General features: G+C 41.0%; 1 protein-coding gene across 1 annotated transcript; it reads right to left on the minus strand.

Moving 5' to 3' along the window:
* Nucleotides 1–7214: 7214 nt before the first annotated feature.
* Nucleotides 7215–22454, minus strand: leo1 (LEO1 homolog, Paf1/RNA polymerase II complex component). Its single transcript, XM_074620056.1, has 14 exons — nucleotides 22310–22454; nucleotides 20406–20548; nucleotides 18150–18592; nucleotides 16348–16556; nucleotides 15919–16023; nucleotides 15648–15742; nucleotides 15286–15431; nucleotides 14905–14989; nucleotides 13742–13836; nucleotides 13497–13631; nucleotides 11468–11603; nucleotides 8127–8322; nucleotides 7919–8016; nucleotides 7215–7650 (listed from the first exon to the last, which is right to left on the minus strand). Exons 1-14 carry the CDS (start codon nucleotides 22365–22367, stop codon nucleotides 7423–7425), a joined length of 2172 nt encoding a protein of 723 aa, XP_074476157.1. The 5' UTR covers nucleotides 22368–22454; the 3' UTR covers nucleotides 7215–7422.
* Between the last annotated feature and the right edge of the window lie 2126 nt (nucleotides 22455–24580).

Raw genomic sequence — 24580 nt, forward strand, 5'->3', positions numbered from 1 at the left:
CCTACCAACCCACAAACTGTGAAGTAAGACAGTTTTTTGTGGGCTGTTTAGATCAGAAAACATGTGACACAACAAGCCATTCACATTTGGCTCCATTTCCTCTGTCACATGCAGGTTCATTAGAATATACCGCCCCCATCTGAATATGTCCATTCACGGCTTGAGAACTACCTATGTAAAGCTAAGTTCACGCTATAAGACTTTCAAAGTCGACAGATCTCTGTACTGTTCACACTATACAACTTGCTGTCTTGTAATCAGGAGTCTCTAAGTTGTTGTGGTTTTCACAATATGACTGACCAGAGACAGGGGGGTCACACGCTACAAGATCTTTAGCCAGGAGGAATCCCCGATAAGGTCTCCAAACTATGTTTTGTCACAAAAACCCACACAAGAAATACACGGTAAATGGCGTGATACATACATGAGACACATTGCTGATGATGTCATTGGCACGTGTTCACAAAATAGTCTGTTTCCACCGGTTTCCACACTCTTTTTTTTACTATTTATTCCTCTGGGTGCAACAACAACTTTGCTCCGTGTTGCAAATGCAGTTCCTATTGTTACAGGCGACCCCTCAACCTGTGTCTTGCGCTCTCATTGGCTGCAGCTCGTGGCCGGAGTCCCCGACAGGTCCAGATATTGAGCCCGCTAGATATCTGGAATGTGTCTGCGAGGCATCGGCGAGCCTCTCGGTGCGTCTTTGAGCAGTTCATACGTGGACCTCGAGCACCGATGTGCGAGCGGCGAGCCAGCGCCGATTTGCCTCTGAACTGTGGCTTTTGTTTGGGAGCTCCAAAAACTGTTGTGGAGCGGAAAATCTGGGCTAAAGTCGTGTAGTGTGAACTAGTTATAAAGTTGCACCAAATTTTCTTGCAAGCCAATCAGAGCAGACTGGGCTTTTTTCGGCAGAGGGGTTTAAAGAGACAGGCGCTAAAACAGAGCGTTTCAGACAGAGGGTTAGGGTTAGGGTTAGGGTATATTCAGACTGACAGGATGAGAAAAAGAATGTGTTTTTTGAACATTAAAGCATTTAAACATGTTCAAGTAGAAACCAAAAATATAAGTATGAACCTGAAAATGAGCATATTATGTCCTCTTTAACACCACTTTGTGTCTCTATAGAGGGTCTGCTGGGACTGAAATTTACACCATTTGTATTGCATTTTGAACAAGTACAACACAGAAAACATTGCTCTATTGAGACAATACAAAATATGAAAATATAATACAAAATATATATTATTATACACAAGAGGAGGGGAAAAAAAGAATGGCAGAAAAAATGTTAACGTGAATAAACACTGTTAATAAACAAATTTCATGTCAGAATATTTTCTGCCCCTAGATTAGGGCTGTACAATTGTTAAATATCGTGATGACGATATCACTTGCGATAAATAAACAGATATTAAAGTGCAGTTCTGCCTTTCTGCTTCTTTCACTATTCTGCGAAAATACAACAAATTGCTTGTTGAGTGAAAACAATAAAAGGAAATTATTTCCAACATTCTTTTATCGAACTAAATGAACATTGAACTGAACATAAAGGCACAAATAAAAAAAAAAGTATGATAGTTCTTTTCCTTTTCGTTATCTCAACCTGTTTCTGCCACCGTACAGCGTGTATAATATCTACTGTTTCAACCTGAACGACAATAGAGCTACACCAAATGTCGTTTCCCGGAGGAAGAGAGCAGTCTATCCTCGCGACACAGCGCAGTTTGAGCTCTGCTCGGCGCTGGGCTAAGCGCACATCACAGCGTGTAGCGCCCAAAGTTGCGGCACAAGCCATTTAAATTAATGGGTTTCAAAGCGCAGTTGTCACGTTGTGTCTGAAGGGGCCTTCAGTGAGTGAGAGACGGAGAAAGAAATGGAGAGAGTTGACAGAAAGAAAATACTCAAGCAAAAAATGAATAAGAACTGATGAATATTAGTTTATGCTAGATAGTCTCACGCCAAGTTAACGCCAGAGGGGCAAATTATTCAGTTTTATTTCCTTAGAATTAAAGGTAAAATTAAAAGTTTAACATTAAAATGCTGTTGCAGTGTTATTGTTATTTTGTTATTGTCATTCTTTGTAAGTCACCCGAATGCAGGAAATAAAAAAAATCTCTGAAACTTTCTCGGGGGGGAACCCCAGACCCCCCACTTTGGCTTTGAAATCCTCCCTATTTGTAAGATCTCAAGGTTGACAAGTTTGGTGATGACAATAAAAAAATGATACATTGTACAGCCCTACCCTTGACTGGGAGGAGGTACGAAACGTTACTTAAATCTTCAGTAGGCAGTATATTTTGGCATCATTGGGCAAAATTCCATAATAACCTTTCAGCATATTGTAATTCAAGTGTTCTGAGAGAAAACTAGACTTCTGCTCCTCCTCATGGCTCTGTTTTCAGGCTTTAGAAAATCTAGCCCGTGACGGCAGACTTTGACCAATCACAGGTCATTTCATTGAGAGAGCGTTCCTATTGGCTGTGCTCCGGTCATGTGACCAGAACTTGGCGTTCCTTCACCAGATTCCACACCAGCGCCGGTGTCATAAACTTTCTAATTTTACAGCTAAACCGTGCACTACAAGATGATCCTGAAAACATTTGAGGAGCGAAATAGACATTAACGTAACATAATATTGATTCATATTTGATCAGCGCTGCCTAGTTTGGTCGGACTTCGCGAGTGATTGACAGCCGGCTCTCATAGACGAACAGCTGGACAACAGACCTCAGATCAGCTCTTACTGCTTGTTTTCCCTCCGGTGTGTGAAATCTTGCAGATGCCGTTATGAACACAGGAGGACACCGGAGGACACAGGAGGACACAGAGATACATGATTTTTTTCAGGTTACCTGTTTCATGTACTACTGTCACGATATAGCGACCGTTTTATAAAAATAACTTTTTTTTAAACATATTTGCTCCAATCTCACCTAGTTCAGCTTTAAGTTTGATGTACTGATTCAATAGATTCTTGAAGTTGTGTGCAGGACTCACACCACCGCAGCATCAAACTTTGACTAACAAAGCAATGTTATAGATGAATCCGGGAATTAAACCAAGGTATGAGTCAAGGACAAAAAGCAGGCAGAACAGCCAAAATATTACCTGAGTATCCAATCAAAGCAGGTATACACGTGGAGTATCTGGATACACACACACACACACACACACACACTCAGGTCAACTCAGGCATCGGTGCAGGCAAACAAAGGAGGCTGAGACTAATGAAAACACATCTCTGTTTACTTCAACAAGCACCTGGCCTATTACTGACCCAGCTGCCCGTCTCCCCTCAGGCCTGATGGGCAGAACAGTTTCCCCTGAGTGACACTAGAGTTTATCCGAGTGGCTCAGCCGTGTTTCGGTGTGTGTGTGTGTGCGTGCCCGCAAGGCCCTAGCAATAGAAAACATACCCTCTCTGCTCTGCTTTGCTGCTGTCTGTGCTTTCTTTACAGAAAATGGGATGTTACGGAGTCCAGGTTCAGGCTGGACGGTGGAGGTGGAGGTGGCGGTGGCGGTGGCGGTGGCGGTGGGAAAACGGGGTGGCTGGGAGAAAGAAGTGACACAGAGAGAAAGACGAGATGAAGAGGGAGGAGAAAATAAAAAAAGAGGGTGAAATGCTGCAGCCCTCCCCTCTGCCTCATCCCCCGTCAGTCATTGCTGACTGTGTGTAGCAGTGCCTCCCCCTCTCCTCCCATCCCCTCCCTTCCCCACTCCTTACTGTGTGGAATTGGGTTTACATAACCCACTGCAGTCTGAGATAACGCAGCACACCACTACTGACGACACCTTCTCTTTCAAGGCAACAAAGACACACAATATTTGCATGAAGCTGCATTAAACATACACGGTATGCACTATATATAGCTCAGCATGCTCCATCGAGAGGAGGAATCTACTCACAGCTGTAAACATGCATGTGCAAACATGTGCACACACGCAGGCCTGACCTGAGTAAATGTTAAAAAATGCCGTCTGGTACAACTCGCCCCCTCAGCAATGAGTGGTTTAGTCGCATAATAACCTCATTCCAAACACGCAGCTCCCTTATGACTTTTCATGGAACTGGTCTCTGATTCCAGACACTCAGAAAAATACCAACGGCTCTTTAAACTCTGCTGTCTTGACAGAACCTCTCTCATATACAAGCCTACGCCGTGTGAACCGTACTCAAGGGGTCTTTGGTACTTTTCTCTAAACTGAGAGTAGCGTGTGGCCACGTCAGTGCAGTGTGGCACAGAGAGGTCGTTGTCAAGAGAGAGAATGCAGCCAATTTATGTAACTCTTACTTAATCACTTAGTTGGTGCTTTACCAGTTTTGTATTCTGGGTAGCTACAGCCAGTTCTGTCTGTACAGGGCTGGGGGGGGGGGGGAGGCACGATTCGAGGGTTGTTATCTATCTCTGGGAACTCAGTTAAATGCTCCTGTGTGTGTGTGTGTGTGTGTGTGTGTGAGACAGTGTGCGTCATTCTGGCCGGTGAACTTGAATCAGTAACCGGGACTGTTGTTCTCTACATTCCCCTCTCCCTCTGTGGCTCAGAAGAGATCAAGTCACACAATACCTCACCAAACCTCACTTGCTTACTAGCAATTGGAGCACTGAGAGTCCTCCAATCTTTACTTTTAAATATTTCACACAGTATGGTTTGCATTATACTATTGGCTTTTGGATTTGAAACAGGGAGGCCCCAATGATAAGGTTGACTTGTAGGCCTATGTAAAATATCATGCTTGTAAATAGTAAATAAATAAATAAATAAATTAGGGCTGTCAAATGTTGTTTAACTGTTCAAAATGTGCCTTAAAAGGAGATTTGTCAAGTTTTTAACGCTCTTATCAACATGGGAGTGGACAAATATGCTTGATTTATGCAAATGTATGTATATATTTATTATTGGAAATCAATTAACACAAAACAATGAGAAATATTGTCCAGAAACCCTCACAGGTACTGCATTTAGCATGAAAAATATGCTCAAATCATAACATGGCAAACTGCAGCCCAACAGGCAACAACAGCTGTCAGTGTGTCAGTGTGCTGACTTGACTATGACTTGACCCAAACTGCATGTGATTATCATAAAGTGGGCATGTCTGTAAAGGGGAGACTCGTGGGTACCCATAGAACCCATTTTCATTCACATATCTTGAGGTCAGAGGTCAAGGGACCCCTTTGAAGATGACCATGTCAGTTTTCCCTCACCAAAATTTAGTACAAGTTTGGACCATTATTTAGCCTCCTTCACAACAAGCTAGTAAGACATGGCTGGTACCAATGGATTCCTTGGTGGTTTTCATATGATACCAGTATCTTCACTCTAGCTTTAAAACTGAGCCCGCTACAATCTAAAAATTGCAAGTTGCGTTAACGCTTTAAAGGAATTAGTGGCGTCATTAACACATTATTATCGCATTAACTTTGACAGCCCTAAAAATAAATAAATAATTCCACCAACAATGATTAGTAGAAGCACGTAGAAAAATAAAACGGAAGTTAACAAGCCCCTGTTATCATTATGCTCACATAATCTTATTTGTAGCCATGATAGCAGCGTGGCTCCATGGCAGCAATGTCAGTCCACCAATTTGGTCCAGACTGGAATATCTTATTGGATATATTAGCATGCAACTTTGTACTAATATTTTATTTATCAAATTCAAAGACCTCATCCACATTGACAAAATCATCTAAAGATTCAGCCATGACATTGAAAATATTTTAGATAACTCTAATCTACACTTTCTGTGTTCCAACACAACAAACTCTGCCCGGCTGGCACTCGCATCTCTATCATTATTCCACCGTTGTCTTCCGGCAACACGTCACCGCGTGAGATTTCAGAATGAGATTTCGTTTCCCCCAGTAGGATTACACTGCAGCCTGTGAGAGGTCGTGTTTAGAAGGTAATCCGCAAATTGCAACAAAAAAAAAATCACTTCCCGACGACCCATCCTGACCATGACCAATCGAGACAATGATTAACCTTAACTATCTTGCGAGAGTTTACCTTATTGTGGGTTACCTTCAAGTCACGACCCCTGTGAGTGGCTGCTGTCTACAGCGCTTCACTAAAGGTTGTCCCTATTAGTCAGTTAGACACAAAAACATGGACACAGGTTGAAAAATAGGCTACCGAAGTTACCCGTCACAGACAAAAACATTTACATTTTCTAAATGTCAGCATTTTAAAAAGCATGTTTCTAATATGCATTCAGTGTGATATGCATTCAGCCCATTAGTGCTTGATATCTTAATAATAAAAGGTAAATACACCAGTCCAGAAATATAATTAAAATTGTTAACAATAAAAACATAACGCTATGTGGTTATTTTGCATGGTTCTTGTTGTGGTTATTTTGCATGGTTCTTGTTGTGGTTATTTTGCATGGTTCTTGTTGTGGTTATTTTGCATGGTTCTTGTTGTGGTTATTTTGCATGGTTCTTGTTGTGGTTATTTTGCATGGTTCTTGTTGTGGTTATTTTGCATGGTTCTTGTTGTGGTTATTTTGCATGGTTCTTGTTGTGGTTATTTTGCATGGTTCTTGTTGTGGTTATTTTGCATGGTTCTTGTTGGAAAGCTATCAAGCTTTTGTCAAAACCCTGTTCATTCAAATTCAAGATTTGTTGGACAGTTGCCCCAATATATCATCATGTAGCCCAGCAGCGTCTTCAAGCTGTGGATGTGTGACAGAGGCACGGTGATGATGAGAGGATGAGTTGGAAAATAGAGTGGGAACCAATGTCATCTTGTTTTTATAAGACCCATAATTCCTAGCTAGTAGCTAGGACTCTATTCCCTCCCTTTCCTCTCTGAGCTGGCAGGCAGGTTGAGGAGGATCTTATCTCACAGTATTACAGCTCCTTTGTCTCAATTCCCAAATCCCCTGTTCTCTTTTCCTCTCCTGTCAGGTGGGTTTAGTTGGTTCTCGTGTCCCCCAACTACCCTCTCCAGTTCTTTCCTCGAGGGCACATTTCCATCTACATGAACTTCAATGCTAAACCGGCACACTGGTAAAACATCAATGATGTGTTTTGTTATGAGAGTAAGCAGTAATCTGAAATCAACCTACAGCACTTATCGCATTAAATTCCTTTTTGTTTGGAAACTGGACTAAGCAGTATGTTTCATAAACTCACAACAGTGTGATTCATGCACATGAATCATAATGGTAATAAAAGATAAAAAGGGGCCTTGGGAAACTTTGGTTACATAAGACAACCATTTCTTTATTTCTCACCTCTGCTGTACATAACATAAACAAGCAAACACACAATCATACACACATACACACACACACACACACATACACTCACCCACACACAAGTCCTAAGAAAATATACAAAACAAAATATGGCTGTTTATATGCCATGTGGGCTGAGCACTGATAATACAGTGGAATGATAAAAAAGGGAATTATTCATCATCATCGTCTTCCTCCTGCTCCTCCGGTTCCTCCGGCTCCTCCGGCTCCTCCGGCTCCTCCGGCTCCTCGGGCTCCTGCTCCGGCTCCTGCTCCTCCGGCTCCTGCTCCTCCTGCTCCTCCTCCTCCTCTTCGTCGCTAATGACATATTTCTTGGCCTTCTTCGTGGCCGTTTCCTCGTCCCCGTCCTCTGCCTTTCTCTTGCTGGATCCCTCGCCCTCCTGCACAAATCACAACAGGACAGATGACGCACCGATGCTGACAGCAGCAGACATTCTGTACGGCTTCTCGGTACTTCCAGTTTGTCATGTTAGTTACATTTTCTTTTCTGGCAGCACCGTCAGTTCAGAATTAAGTGCATGTTGTTTAGAAGGACTAGTATTTCTTGTCCTGTTCGGTTCACATGAGGGTAACAACTGGGCTTTTTTAAGCTCCACAGTGAACTGCGTCACACTGCCCCCTGTCTGTCCAGCAGGATACTACACCCACCTCATCGCTGTCTAGCTTCTTGGCTTTCATCAGCCTCTGGGCCTTGTCGTCATCAGAGCCATCATCACTGTCTGATGAGTAGATCCTCGCTCGCTCCTCTGGATTGGGTCGAGAGGGGGCCACAAAAAAAGGAGGATGTTCATTAGACCTCAGTGACTTCATAAAAATCTTGTGAGAAATGATAGCGTGACCGTGTATTCATCCTCACCTCTCAGGCCTCCTCCTCCTCCCTTGTATTTGCTCTTGATGGCTGCCAGGCTGATGGCTTCGTCGCCCTCCTCCTCGTCATCGTAGCGGTCGGGCTCCAGGTAACTGCTGCTCAGGCCTCTCTGGTGCTGCTTCTCCCTCATCCTCCTCTGCTGGGACTCTCTGCGGATAGAAGCTCGCAGCCGCTCCTCCTCTTTCTGTCGGGAGACACACCAGTGGGTATTAGTTTAAGTTTGACATTTTGTTTCTAGCTGGTAATCTAAGTGCATAATCACTGTATGGCACTTCTATGATGGGTGTGGGTGTGTCATTCATTTCTTCTAAATATAAGCTGTAAGGTGGTCTGTCCACCTTTTTACATATATGAAAAAAAGAATGAACACTTTATTTGAAAAAGTAGGATGCAGTCATCTATCCAAACTAATTAAACAGTCAATTATTTCAATCAAATATTGGTTTTCAGAAGGCCGCTTCAACATGGGCTGTATTTAAATATATTTAAATATTTTAATTAGGGCTGTCAAAGTTAATGCGATAACACTAATTACCTCCGCCAAGGCCGAAGGCCTAGGAAGGAGGTCATGTTTTCACCGGCGTTGGTTTGCTGGTTTGTCCGTTTAGAGGATAACTCCAAAAGTCCACGATGGATTTGAATGACATTTTTTGAAGGGGTGGGGTGTGGCACAATGAACAATATTAGATTTTGGTGGCGGGGGGCATCGACGTACATGAAACCTGCCTTGGGGGAGGTATGCACTCTCTGAGTGCACTTCTAGTTTCTTAACTAATTTCTTAATTGACGGAATCTGCAATTTTGAATGTTGTAGCGGGCAGGTAGTTTGAAGATACTGGCATTATATGAAAACCTCAGGAATCCATCGGTACCAACCATGTCATACTAGCTTGTCGCCAAGGAGACTAAATAATGCTCCAAACTTAAGCTAAATTTTGTCGGGGAAAAACTGTCATGGACATTTTCACAGGGGTCCCTTGACCTCTGACCTCAAGATATGTGAATGAAAATGGGTTCTATGGGTACCCACGAGTCTCCCCTTTACAGACATGCCCACTTTATGATATTCACATGCAGTTTGGGGCAAGTCATAGTCAAGTCAGCACACTGACAGCTGCTTTATGCTAAATGCAGTACTTCTGAGGGTTTCTGGACAATATTTGACCTCGTTCTGTGTTGTTAATTGATTTCCAATAATAAATATATACATACATGTGCATGAAGCAGCATATTTGTCCACTCCCATGTTGATAAGAGTAGTAAATACTTGACAAATGTCCCTTTAAGGTACATTTTGAACAGATAAAAAATGTGAAATTTATTTGCGATTAATCGCAATTAAATATTTTAATCGATTGATTAGCTAAAAACATTTTTTCTTTTCTTTTTTCAAATCAAGAGGTTACATATGATAAGGATCATAATGATATATGATAAGGTTTTCAGCTATAGTATAAACTTTAGTTTCAGGGTTTTTTTTTACATAAATATTAACCATGTACTATTTGCACCATCATTATACAGTATATATTCAGTTCATGTTTAAAATGTCAGTATGGATCAAGCTGTTCAGTTTCTTGTCTCAGAGTCTAGTCTGTTATTTACTGTACTTTGTTTCATATCTACCTTGTTGAGTACCCTTATCCTGCTTATTGTTTTGTGATCAATGTAATATGGCTGCTGTAACAAAGCCACTTCCTACTGGGATTAATAAAGTACTCTATCCATCTTAAATGGACAGCTCAAGGCGGTGAGAGGAAAGAAAAGGGAGAGTGGGGTTACAGTTAAAGATATGAGGCTAGGGATGCACCGATATTGATATCAGGCCGATATTGACTCAAATAGCTTGATTCAATTCACGTCTATGTTTATATACTACATACAATATATACAGGAATTTTAATTCCTGTTGAAGTTTTGACCAATTTGTTGCTGCATTATAAAAGTTTACACTTGAATTATAATTTTGAAGATTTTTTACCAAGTTGCTGGTGTACGTTTTATATATATAATATATATCTATATCTTTGTTACATTTTGTTTTACAAAGTTAGGAAAGCAATGTTTAAGTCAAGCCTGATGTTGCCGTACACATAACAGAATGATCCCAGTCACTTCCACACAGTGAGGCATACAGCTCTCTCAAACACTGATATCGGATCGGTACTCGGTGTCGGCCGATACCCAGAGCCAGTATTGGGACTAAAAAAGTTGGCTCGGTGCATCCCCATAATGAGGCTACAGTGAAACTCAAGATGTTGCAAGCACATGGTGTGCATATAACTGTGAAAATAAACTATAAATGTAACAGAAATTAGCTGCAAGTGCAACTTAACAGCTGCCATGTTAATCAGTTTAACACGCTGCAGTGGGAAAGCGCTAAACTGAAGAGTTCTGTGTCAGAATATGGACCACAAGCATGACTGTCACGCTGGTCTGACAGATCTGGTGAATCACATATCACCAGTTTATAGAAGCAAAAAAAGTATAATATATTCCCTTGTCTAACACTTCACACAAAATGTCTAACAAAAATATCTACAATCTTTTGACACGTGTATTACATCAACGTTTTCTTTATCAATATTTGCCATCCTCCACCAGCCAGTTTGGGATGCCAATCTGCTACTGCTAGTTAGCCAAAAGCCTCTCAAGTCACACCCCAGCTGAATAAGCTGTACTTTGTAGAACAAGCTGTTTGATGGATCTTTCCAATGGTAATTAACATGTCCATTGAAAAACAAACAAAAAAACAACAAATTGTTCAACCTTCTGTTGTAGTTTAATGCCAGTACAAATGCGACTGGCAAGTATAAATTGCAAATGACGAGGAAAGTTGTGTTAAGATTTTAACATTACCAGCTCCTAAACAACCTTATGTTACAGATCATGCTGAAGTCAGACTACATTGATACCTATAGTGATTACAAAGCATGTAGGTATAAGCAAAAGATAGAACATCAAAGTTGTGTTTCTAAGTTTGAAAACCGCAGTAGCCTGAAGCCTGTACAGTCATACTGGCCATGTTGAGCGCCGGGCACAGTGAAACTATAAATTCTGCTGTCAGCAGTACTTGTTTGGGTTGACAGTAGATACATAATCAGTCCCCCTCCAGACACGCTCACACTATTTCCATTTCACTGACCACTGTGCAACCCTATTATGTAAGCACGTCAGGTTATGTCTTTATGTAACCGGTCATGATGCTTGTCAACAACTGGCCTCGTGCCACATATTTTGGTCCCTGTGGCAACGAAATCTTTCTCAAACAGGGCTGAGGAAAGACAAGCAGAACAAGCACAGATGGACAGAGTGTGAGAGCGTGTTACCTTGATCATTTCGTTGCGATGCGACTCGGGATCTCGTCCGGCCATGGGGAGGATTCTGATCTTCTGCGTCTTGGAGCAGCGGTCAGCCAGAGACAGCGTCATCTTCCTGTGGGTGGCGCTGTCTGTGGAGTGGGGCCTGGAAATACAGAAGAAACACAATGTCAGATTTAAGGTGCATATTTCCCATAGACTATATATAAAGATGGACGACATAAAGCCTCCCCGAAAGTGAAGTCAAAACATCTTGATCGCCCCCTGGTGGCTGGCTGCAGTATAGGGAATAAATCCCGCCCCCTCCATGTTAGTGGATGAGACATGGGCCAAACTAAAAAGTATGCATCAAATTATTTTTCCCAACGATGGTTTCTGTCATTTTAGGTCGTTCTTATCACACTGATGTACATGTACTGTTAATTTTTTTGATACGTTTGTTTTTTATTAGTTATTTGATGCCATATAAAGGGGGTGAGATGTCATGATTGACAGCTGTGATTGACAGCTGCTCTGAGTGAAGTAGTCGCGCAGCCGGAGGCTCGGGAATTGCACAAGAGATGATATGTAACTTTAATTTTTCATAACCGTCAAGAGTCTGTTTAATAGATCATGTGTTAATTTGATAATAAATGTAGTGTAGTTAAAGATATTCTGGTTAGTTGTTGTGTCTTTCTAGCCAAACAGCTACCGTGGTGCTAACGTAGCAGCTAGGTGGCTCACGCTCAGAAGCCGAGGCTGTGTTCGGATAGTGATTGGTTCAGGCGCGTGTGTGTGGACGGGACCTTGATACCGCGGCTCCAGCCCCCCCGATCACCACGGCGCAGACTCTGGCTCCAGATGACGTTAAAATCTCAAAATAGCAGCTCCCGTATCCGGGATGTTTTGGCTTCACTTATGTACAGTGGGAGGAAGTGGAGACGCGTCGTCCATCTTTATATACTGTCTATGATATTTACCCAGTGCTTTTTCAAAATGTAAACATTAAGGCAGTTTTCCCCTTTTCTTTGATATTTATCTCATTTTTGTGTGTAATTTTGAACAAAAGCTTAATAAAAGCTTATAAAAAAAGGTTTTAAAATGATACCTTTGCATTGCAAACTAGCAAAAAACATCAAAAAGTATACTGCCAAACCTGTTTTAATCCACACTCATTAAAAGGTACTTTGTGGAGTTTTTCACTACTAGTAGCGCTATGGAACAATGTTTTTATGAGTGGGCCTTCTTTCTCGTGCACGCACATGCATACGGGCCAGGTGATGCATATTTCAGCCAATGCTGTCATGCTCTTCCACTGATGTTGTTCCATTGGAACAAAAAGACTGCTTGAGAACACACTTGGATGTAACCAATGTAGGTTTGTATTTTGACAATATTGGCTTTGTAAAAGTTTTTTTGCGGAAGGAAATGTTTTTTGCAGGATGCATCATACACCTCAGATTTCTTGCCTCGGGCTTGAAACTGTTGTGCTGTTTTCCCACACTGAATTGAATGTTGTTGATCCATTAAAGTGTGAAGTTGCCTCTTTAAAAGAAAAACACTGTGTCCTAACCACTTGTACCCTGCTTGAGCTCTAATCCTAATCAAAACTCTGATGATATTACACAACCAGAACAAATGGTAATGTCCTGTCTGGCAGCGTGGAGGGCTGTTGTGCATTAAAGCAGCTTTGGCCAGTGTCCTACTAGTCCCATGTGGTCTGAGGAGACAGAACATCCAGGTGGACTTGGGGGCCACTAAGAAGCTTACGCACTTCTTACTGGGAGAAACCTGGACGGCTTGCACAAGGTGATCCAGGATTTAAAGCATAGAGTACATTTCTGAATGAATCAAGGCTGCTATTGTTGTTGTTGTTTGGAATTAGAAGTGGCCTGGGGCTGATCTAGTGCCTGTACGGATGTCAGGGAGCCACACAGAGGAGGGGTAACCCTAGCAACTCATAGGTTTTGCCTCAAGTGAAAACATTAGTCTCTGTGTGATACTTGTGTCTTAATAGCAGCCTATCACCAATAACGACAACGCCATGTTACTGTGTTACCTGAATGTGAGCTTGGTTTTGAACACAGCCTGTCCCTGCAGTCCAGTACCCTGCCGGATGAACAGGTGGTTGTGGTCTCCCTGGAGAGGAGCTTTGTAAACATCAAACACTTCGTTACCCAAGTGGAGGGACATGCTGTGGCAAGAAAAAAAAAAGAAATTTAAAACCACATAGTGCAGAGCACGTCCTGTACACTACTCTGCGTAGTAATAACTTATCAAAGTTCAGCTTGATATGAGACACACCTGCCATCAGACCATTTGACAATGCGTGCGTTGCTCTCTCGGGTTTCATTTCCCTCCTCGTCTCTCTTGGCTCTCCACCGAATTGTATTCTCCACCTGTGGGAGAGAAAGAATAAACTCTTTTGACAACAACATCGGCCTTATATACAAGATTTTTTAAGAAGCTGATACTGCTTTTTATTTATTTCCACTTCAGCACACACAGACGACTACAAACGGGATGTTAAGGTACCAGAAATTTAGTATTCGATACCAATACCAGTGATATTCCATGACTCACGATACCAATTCGATACCGCGGTGAAAAACAAAAGTAAAACAATAAATCCCATATACTTCAACATACTGTACACTCCTTTATTACCGTTTGCAACTGGTTTTTGTTAGGAAGTTAAACAAGTCATAATTCCCTCTCTGTTATCTTTTCTGTATTGCTGTGAAAACATCTCCTTCAAACAACTGGATTTATTCAAGTTTCTCAACAAAAACTACATTTTACAAGATTACATTTGAACACATCATGATAACGTTTGAATTTGCCTTCGCCAAATACAAATTTTTACTCGAATGAATCGTCCATCCGATTTTAACACGGATTTGTTGTTTGTTTTGTCGTTCCTCTGTCGCCCCCGGGCGCCGTTAGTCTTGAGCCCTGACGTTTTCAGAATTTTGGCATGAACTTGGTACTAGGGCTGGCCAGAATAAAATTTTTTGGGCTTCAAAGCTTCGCTGAGAAATATTCAAAAGGTATTCAAAGTTTTGCGGAGGAGCGCGCCGTGGCAGGCTGACATGTTCTTCTGTCTGTCTGTCTCCATCTCCCCCGTTTCAGTGCCCGGGACGGTGCTGCTGCCGCACTACTGTACACACACACACACATCTCTACACACAACAAACAGTGATATCCGTCTGAGAATAACTATTAATAATTAATAATTTTGTGGGATTATTCCTTATTTCATGGGCTATTTTGGGATTTATACATTATTATTACTACATACTTATATAAAAAATAAAAAACGAAGCATTCGATTAGTGATTTGGAGGTCAAATACCAAGGTAGCGCTCAAAGCTTCGAAATATTCAGGTCAGCCCTACTTGGCACCGAAGTATCGGTTCTCCCTATTACAAAAACATTTCCATACACACTTGACGTGGACAACAAACCTTCAGCTTGAGCCTGGTCCGTCCCTCTTCATCCAGCATCTCTTCATCCTCAAATTCATCCTCATAGTACTGAGGATCAAAGGGTCTGTAAAGGGCGATTCAATGAAAATCTAAATGAGTATACCTTAAATTTACACAGAGGCTTTTGTGCTCATCAAGACCCAACAGTTAGCTGAACACTTCAAAGTAAGTATAAGCTCTTTCACTTCTCCTCCTCACTAGCAGCAGAGTAAAATGATCCTAGGCACTAATTAAAAGTCCCTTTTCATTCTTCTTTTTTTGTAATTCTTTATCCTTTACTTATATTTTCAAAGGACTTGAGAGCTCATCAAGTACAATATGTGTTTATATTGTATATTTTGACAGTGCCATTGATCTGACCTGGGCTCCACAGACAGGAAGTTGGGCAGCTTGACAAAATAAAGGTCAGATCCCAGGTCTGTGCTGACTTTTGGGATCTCTACTTCGATACGAGTTTCGGCCGCAGCCTCCTCTGCGCGCTCCCCCTCCATCCCGTCCTCTGTATCCTAGACACACACACACACAGGAGAGGGAGAGAACATTAAAAAAATACTGTATGATTAAATGACCCATGATAATAAGGATCAGCTCAGAGAGGCTTAGCGAGAGGCTCTGAGAAAAAGAGATTTGGGAACTCTTATTAAAAAAAAGACTGGGCACAATTAAAGAGGCTTGATGATCAGTGGAGGACAAAGACAGAGAGCGAGAGGACGGACGCGTACCAGGGGCTGTCCCGGGGTCGGAGGCTTATCTGCATCGCTGTCTGAAGAGATGTCGTCAGCCTCTCCAAACAGGTCGTCTGCTGCCGTCTTCTTTACTGTGTGTAAGAAGAGTATGGAAGAGTGACTAATTTAAAGTACATAAAAGCAATAAAAATGGCATCTTCAGCTGCAACTAATAGAATTAAAACTCAGATTTGAATTGTAGATGCCACTGTGAACCAGCGAGGTTAGGTGTGCAGTAACAATAGTGTTTGCTCAAATGGCATCTTACCTTTCTTTGTTCCGACATCGCTGTCTGAATCTGAATCAGAGGCGGCTTTTGCTTTGGATTTCACTCTGAGGAAATCATCTTCACTATCACTGCCCTTTGCAGACTCTGAAAAATATAAATCACAGCAGGCGCTTAGGCAGTATAATTTCCACATGACAGTATGGTATAAAGTGAAGGTGCAGGATACAAGAACACATCTTAGAGTAAATAAAAAAAGGACCATTACCACATACATAAAAAGTCTAAGAGAAAATTTGTATCTCCTATTAATCTGAGTCCTGACCTCATGGATCAGGATATTTTTCTCACTTTTGGCCCTAATCCTCTTCCACAAAAATCCAATGTGTCAAGATTATCACAGACGGCTGGTTCGTGATCCACTTCATGTAGGATATTTCCTCCACATGTAACACGAGACTCGGTGTTTACCTGGCTTCCTGTTCCTCGGCCCCTCGTCATCGGAGTTCTCTCTTTCTTCATCAGAGTAATGACGTTTCTCCTCCTCATCCTCCGACTGGTCACTCTTAACACCTCCTACCCACTTCTCATCATCTGACTGGTTCTCCCTGCCAGAAGCTTCTGCCTCAGAGTGAGGGGTGCCCGGTCCTGACTGTGGAGTGGCAGGTTCACTGTGCACGCTGGTTTAAAACAAACACATCGGAAGAAATAGATCAAGAAACGGAAATCTGGCCCTCTGACAACAAAGGAACGTTTCTTATATCTAATAACATTACAGGTTAGGTTGTTACTTTGTTTTCTGTCTTCTGAGATTAAGAAACAAGTACATGTTGTGATAAAGTCTAAGGCTACATTCACATTACAGGGCTTAATGCTCAACTCCGATTTTTTGCCCAGATCCGATCTTTCTGCCTTAACTGTCCACATTCATGTTTGATGAGACCCATATTTGACCTCAGTGTGAACGGATCTCTGTCCTGAAACGCCTCACAAGCAACCAATAACGTCACACACACGGGGGACTGCCGTCCAAAGGCCGACTGTTCCAAAAATACACACTGGAGTTGTTGGAGTCCCAGTGTCTGCCAGACTCCTTTAACATATTGCTCAATTTAACAGAACTGGCTTCCCCGTTACACCGATGTTACTCCTAAATCATAACGTCTGTCTTTGTAAGATTCCTAAAGAAAGACTTTTCATTTTGGCTGATATTTGACTTTAACAGCTCTTCTGTGAACTAAATTAAATAAACTAAAGTACGATGTGTAACATTACTGTTTGACATCCGCCAGTCAGCACGTCCACGCAATTTGTATAACGTGATTTCATTAAATCAGAGTTCTGCTTTGTGAAACATGACGAATTTATCAGATGAACTGAGTGAATTGTGAAAAGTCTGCTTGATGAAGTTAATTTACATTTTAGACGAGTGAAAGATGGTCTTCAACCATTTCCTACTGTCGGAGGAAAACCTCCGTTGACATATTGGTAAATTTAACAGAGCCGAGCTTACCAGTAAACATCTACTAATACAAGATAGTTTAGGATTTCTTACGACTCATAAACAGACACTAACTTATTCGGCGAACATATTTTAACATTTTTAGCTCCAAGTCAATTCTAAACTTGATGTTTCCTAGATAATGCTCGTCTGCCTTAACGACGCAGTTTATACATTTTGTAACTGCTGATTTATTAAATCGGAGTTCTACTGAGTGAAACATGACGCCGAACTTGGCAGAAGAATAGAAAAAGTATTTTTTTGTCAGGTAACAAACATTATAGGTGTCTGATTGACGCACACTGTCACTGTGGAGAGAGGTTTGTCTTCTTCTGTAGTTTCAACGGACAGCTCCGACACTGTATGGTGAGTGCTCTGCACCTGCCCCGTTAAGTATAATGTGGAAAAACACACATGAATTCCGATATGATCGTTCTAACAGCTGTCGCATTGCCAGTGATCGGATATGTGTTGAATTTAGGACCACAAATGAAAGTGGCACAGATCTGACTGGAAAAAAAATCCATTTCTGTTTTCTGTGTCCACTCTACTCTGGAAAAATTTGATCTGTGTCGCATGAGAGCAAAAAAAACAACGGATTTTGGTCACATTTGCTTGCTATGTGAACGTAGCCGAAGAAATGTCATAAAACAGCTTGGCACTTTGGTTTTATGAAACTGGAGTAAATAGTATATTTGTTGGGGTCCCCTCTGGCATCATCTCATGTTATGTCAGTTAAACAATAAGGAACATCCAGTGTGTGTTGGCGTACCTTCTGTCTGAACGGACACTGCCCCTCTCAGAGCGAGGGCTCCCCGCTCCAGACATCCCGCTGCCAGCCGGGCTTCCAGCCGGACTGCCAGCCGGGCTGCCAGCTGGGCTTCCAGCCGGGCTTCCAGCCGGGCTTCCAACCGGGCTTCCAGCCGGGCTTCCAACCGGGCTTCCAGCCGGGCTTCCAGCCGGGCTTCCAGCCGGACTGCCAGCTGGGCTGCCTCCATCCGACCGGCGGCCAGCGTCCTCCTCGTCTTCATCTTCATCTCGATGTCCGCGCTCTGAGCCGCTATGCTGCTCTGCGTCGGAGTGATCGTTGTCCGCCTGGTCGGAGTGCATGCTGGCGTCCGACTGGTTCCCTGACCGTTCGGACTGGTTGTCGCTGCCGCTGTGTTGACTGTGCCGACTGTGTTGCTCATCCTCACTGTCGTCTCCAAACAGCTCCTATTAGGTAGAAGGAAAGGTGAGGACGTTTGTAAGTGAGAGAGGCGAGGTAAACACAGTGCAAGAACCACTCTTATGAACAGATTCGTTGTCAAGTGGTTTGTACGAGTGATTTAGGAGAACTTGTTGCATTCACCAATTTCCTCGTATTTGGAATTTTCTCTTATGTACGATTTTACGAGTGGTCCAGACCCGTCGTAGGAGACGTGCAGTAAGTCTACAGTTATCAAAACCTACGTTTTTCACTGATGGATTTTATATTTCATTACTCTGAAGCAACTTTGAGTTTGAAAATCTTATATAAATTACACTTCACAATTATGTTGACATTATCCTGTTTGACTCTGCAATACCAATTATAATATAATTCTAAATATATTCATATAGCCTAACAGTATCATCATTAATTTAAATTGGCCGTTGATGCTATTGTATAACACTGCAAAGTCAATATGAACATCTCAAACTGCACTAATATAAATTTATGGAAGGTTAATTTGTCTCTGTATATAATAATACTGGGAGTGTAACCAGGCACGTCGTGGCTGACTTACTTCTTTTGGATGCCCGTCAGGCTCTTGGAAGAGAGCGTGTCTTTAGACAGCGTGCTGATATATTGGTAGAGACAGATAAATGGGGAAGGAAACGCCGCCTTATATGTATCATTGGGGCATTAATTATGCTAATATACAAATTATCATGAACGCGCACTCATTTACGCACCGGCGGCATTCATCATGTTTAACTCAGGTCATTTACACAGGTATGTGAAGTTAGGAGTATTTGCTGAATCTGACGTGTAAACACCTGTACGAGCCCACGGCCCGAAAAAAATAAAGAGAAAGTCAAAACAAGAATACAAAAATGGTTTTGCATGAGGCCCAATGTTTGTAAATGACTGTGTGTACTTCTTCTAGCAGGTTGATGGTGGCTGACCCCTGGTGTAAAAAGGTAGGCTTAACATGCTACTGGGAAAGAAAACATTATAGCTGATACTGGCTGCAAAACATTCACAAGATACACTTCAATTAGGGAAACATCTGTCTGAGTGCACATGCACCGTCCATTCCAGTATACTTTTCAATCAGTCCATAGTTCTCTTCTAAGCAGATGTTTTTAAAGGGAGAAAAAAATTACTATGTGCACACTAAAATGTGTGTTGGGCAGAATCACTGTTACTTATGTGATGATATCTCAGTGTATCCGTTGTTTCAAATATGCCTACATATTCTTTGTTTTTATATTTCATCTAATTATTTTTGTAACATATGCTACATGTAATTAGATTTCTGAACTCACGTTTAATTGTTTACACACTTTACAGTGTGAAACCTGAGCTCAAAATTTACCTTTGTTCTTGATAACAATGACGTCTTCAATGAGAAAACGAGGATCGGAATATGTCAGCCGATGTTTTGGCGAGACCGTTTCCTGGTTGAGTTTTCCGTTTCTCCTCTTGGTGTGATAATAAGCAGAGTCTAAGGTAACTGACCGTCTAATGTCACTGATATTAAAAAACAGGCACAATAAAATAAGAATGTAAGATAGAAATGTTCACTCATTTCTTGTCCATACACCCCTATTACTCCTCAGAGGTTATTGTAGGAGCAGCATTTGCAAGGCAACCTGACTTACACCTAAGCAACTATGATAAAAATGACATTATCAAATTAAAAGTTTAATGAAGTGATTATTGGATAGGGGTCAGGCTTGCTGGCAGAACATGTCTGACTGTTGTCTATTCTTTCAGTGCAAGACCTAAATAATCCAGTTTGTGCTGAGTTTCATCAGTCAAAAGCAGGCACACACACACCTTATTAATACTGGGTTTTCCCGCCTCATGGCCTTCTTCATCATCATCCCGTTCCCTCTCACTGTCGCTGCCGCTGCCCGAGGCGTTGCTGGCAGATCGGGGTTTCTCCGGCTCCGAGTCTGAACCGGAGCCAGAGCCAGACTCTGAAACACAGTAAAGCAGACTGGTTTTCTTCTGGCACGTAGAACAGTTCATCAGTTTACAGCAGGTGAGTGTTGTAGAGGCTTGGTCACACATTTCAATATCAATATCCAATCATGATTCACTGCATGATGCACTCTACATTGATAGCTCATCACTGTATAGGTAGATTTCACTCCTTTCACACAGAGTGAGCCTTGGCGACCAGAGTAGGTTACGTTGCTTTTCTAATTAATTAGATTTCACCCAGACCCATTTATTAGTATTATTATTAGATTTTATTTTACCTTTCATTTGTTTTCCTGGACTACATTATATTACCAACATCACTGCAAAGTACAACCTGAATAATAAACATATACTCTAGTTAAATGAATAGCTCTCTGACAGTGTCAGTCTAAAGGTTGACTTTGGAGCTGTTACCTAATAAAATGGCACGTTTGCAACAGTGATTATCAATATTAAAATGTAGATATGCTGTATTGTTTTGTCCATGTCTTCCGCCCCAATGCATACTGTGAACAGGTTGCATACTGGTTAGGTGCATGTTTGTTAAGAAACTTCTGAATAAATATTTTACATATGAAACTGGTGTTTGTATGGCATGAGATTTGGGCGGTTGCTTTTATTTGGAAAATGTGACTTAATAACTGGGTTATTATACTGTTAAGGCTCAGTGAATGTCAGTGTAATGTTACTCTCTCATACTGACAAGATGCCCTTTAGCTATTCAACGGTGCAAAAACACATTTTGTGGCACTAGTTCAGTTCAGACGACTTTATTTATCCCCAAGGGGGCAATTCATTTGTAGCATTCCCAGTCCATACATCCATACATACAACAGACAACCAATAATTAGTTAAGACAAAGGAAACATATTAAAGGCATGGGGCAGTTGGAGGGACAAGTTACAATAAGAACCATATAAATACATAGGATTATGGCAATAAAAGCCCAAAAAAATAAACAATATATGAGAATAACATATCTTAAAGTTCCTCTAAATAACAGTCATTTAAAACAGGTATGGTCTGTGATCAGCAGCTTAACAGCAGAAGGGATAAAGGACTTGGAGTAACGATTTGTTCTCCTTAAGGGCACATTATAACGTCGGCCTGAGTTCAACCCAAACAATGTGATCTGGTTGGCTGATCATTTTTCTTGCTTTCTCAGCCACCTGTTTCTCCCAAATTGTGTCTCCCAAAAGTCCTTCTGCTGAACTCCAGTACTCGTGGAGCACACTTTGACTATAGTATTGAGACTGTTCTTGTCCTTCACAGACAGCCCGTTAAACTATATGCACTAGTTGGTGTATAAATCACATCTTAATACACCATGTAATCATGTTGAGCAACAACTGACTGATGAAAGCTCAGAGTTGTGCTGCACAATAACGTGAAGGCTGATGAGAACATGTGCTTGAGGAACATAATGTTGTTGCAGTAACTTCAGAGCAGCTAACTATGCTAGCTCATCAAAACACAGAAAGCGTGTTAACGCTGGCTAAGGTAAACATTTAGCTTAAATGAGGGATTGAACAGACTTGTATTCGTTTCTAACAAAGGTAGCTTTTATAAAACATCTAGTTAGTGCATAACTTATGATAGATATCAGTGTAACGTGACGTCCAGGCTCCACTTCTCCCGGTCACTGTTTGGGTAAAGCTGGTTTAACTGCTTAGCATCAGGACAAACTGCACACCGCTAATAAGCTATAACACTGTAAACAACTAAGGTTTTCAGCGGCTGATCGGCATCATTACCTCGCTGGTCGTTGTCGCTGTCTCCATCACTCCCGAACAACTCATCCATGTCCGCCATTTCTCACAAACTGAGGTACAATGTGACCTAACAGGAAGTGATCGCCGGGGTTTGAGGAGAGGTTTTGTTTCCGAGTTCAGGCCAAGGCCTATAGAAGGAGGCTAGATCATGCGTCATCAATGCGTCATATCATAGGGGGTACGGCACATGCGCAGTAGAATCTGGTCTGCACTCGCCGAAATTGAGCCAATCGCAACACACGACCGCAGCTTCAGTTACACTGCGCATGCGTTATACCCCACACCCCTAGACCCGTGTCCTAGCCTCCTTCTATAGGCCTTGGTTCAGGCTGAGGTGGACAAATTTACAAACAACATGGCTCATATATTACTGCATTAGAGTAAAAAGACAAGGTGCATACAGAACAGGAACAGATACAATATGTAAAATTATACATGAAAATAATAATAAATTAAATTAAGGGCTATGGGGCTGTACCTGTATTTCATATTCTTCTATTATACTAAGAAGTTTCAATGCATTTTTGTTTTTCATGACTTTAAGGGCTTTTATGTAAGAAAGAAACTCAGAATGAAACACATTAAACCTAGGTTTCACTTTCATATACTTGGATTTGTGCAAATAAAATTTACCAAGAATGAGAATGTTATTTACCAGAAAGTCATCTTTGTTGTTGTCCATGACAAGACCATAAACAATGTCCTTTTGAGAGAAGTTTCCCAGATGAGAAATTTTTAGGAAAAGCCAGTCATGTATATGAAGCCATAAAGCTCCAGAATACATACAAGGAAAAAATAAATGATCAGTAGTTTCAGTATCATCTCAAAATGTTGGTGTAGCAACAGATAACGGCCACAAGGAGGAGGTCCACACCACAGTAAACTCTGAGGCTCTGGTTGTCTCAACAAAAATACTCCAATAAATGGAATAATTTGAAAAATTGTATGTTTTGCCAATAACCTGATACATTTTGTGGAATTTCATTTAATTCTCACTGTGCAATATTATTTTCCACTTGTGCAATTGTGTTAATAGTCTGTTTATTGTTAATACTCTATATACTGCTCCTATTTTTATACTTCCTTCTATTTAAATGGTTCATATTTTGTTACACTTTGTTTAGCTCTTTTTTTACTGTGTTAGCTGATGCATCTTGTTTTTTGCACTATCCCCTTTGCTGCTGTACATTGCAAATTTCCCAACTGCGGGACTAATAAAGGAATATCTTATCTTATCTTATCTTATCTTATCTTGTTTTTTTCGTTTAAATATTTTCCTTTTATAACATAGTTTTTATTCATTTAATTTTTTTCCATCATATATTGTTGAAGAACATACATATAAACAATATATAAAAATCAGAGTGTGGCAAAAAAAAATAAAAATGAAAAAAGACCCTTCCCTCTTTTTTGCATCACTTTCTTCCCACTTTTCTTTCCTTTTCCAACTTACATAATGTATATTAAGAAAAACAGAAGGATTGTCACCAACATTTACACATGTAAAAATATAACAAAAAATCCCCCCTAAAATTTTAAAAAAAATGACCATATGAGGTTAAGTTATATCTTATAAGGTATACCATTACATTATTAATATGAAATTATATTAAAATATTTCCTTTTTATACAAAATAATTAAGCTGCCAAAAATCCACGTAGCTACTTGATTTCTGAAGATATAATAGGAGAAAAGTGAGTATTATAAAGTACCTTATGAAGAAGTATATGTTTCGCATGTGTGAAACAATCTGCGATATCATGGCTGGATTAAAAACCTGATTATCGATTTCATTTTATTTTATTATTTGTTATAGCAAAATTTGAATGACTTTCTTTTTGCTTGTAATTAATTATGTTGGCACATGAATGATCTTTGAGTTTATTAGTAGTAGCAGTGTGATGCTAGACTATGGTTCACAGTAGGAATATTATAGCAATCTTATTGTGATGATATAGGGGATAGAACAAAAAAAAACACAATTTATGAATGGTTAACTTGTACTAATAACAGTTCCAATAAGAATATTACATGACATGTATGACATGTATATGATATATTCTTAAATATTTCGTCTGATGAAGCCAATCCCAGCTGACTGACATAAATCTTCACCCTTGATTTGTTATGTTTCCTAGAGGCAGAAAAGGTTCAGCTAATGTGTATTGATGCACGGACATTTATCTCTGGTGTAGACATGGTTTAAAATGACAGTAAAGAAGTCTTCCTCTCAGTACATTTCAACCCCTTTA

Source organism: Sebastes fasciatus, chromosome 2 (assembly GCF_043250625.1).
Source record: "Sebastes fasciatus isolate fSebFas1 chromosome 2, fSebFas1.pri, whole genome shotgun sequence".
NCBI lineage: Eukaryota > Metazoa > Chordata > Actinopteri > Perciformes > Sebastidae > Sebastes > Sebastes fasciatus.

Coding starts and splice junctions, on each gene's coding strand:
- leo1 (XM_074620056.1), bottom strand. CDS start 22,367: ATGGCGGACATGGATGAGTTGTTCGGGAGTGATGGAGACAGCGACAAC. Junction 20,549..22,309: donor CAGCGACAACGACCAGCGAG/GTAATGATGCCG, acceptor ACTGTGTTTCAG/AGTCTGGCTCTGGCTCCGGT. Junction 14,990..15,285: donor TTCCTGTCTGTGGAGCCCAG/GTCAGATCAATG, acceptor CGCCCTTTACAG/ACCCTTTGATCCTCAGTACT.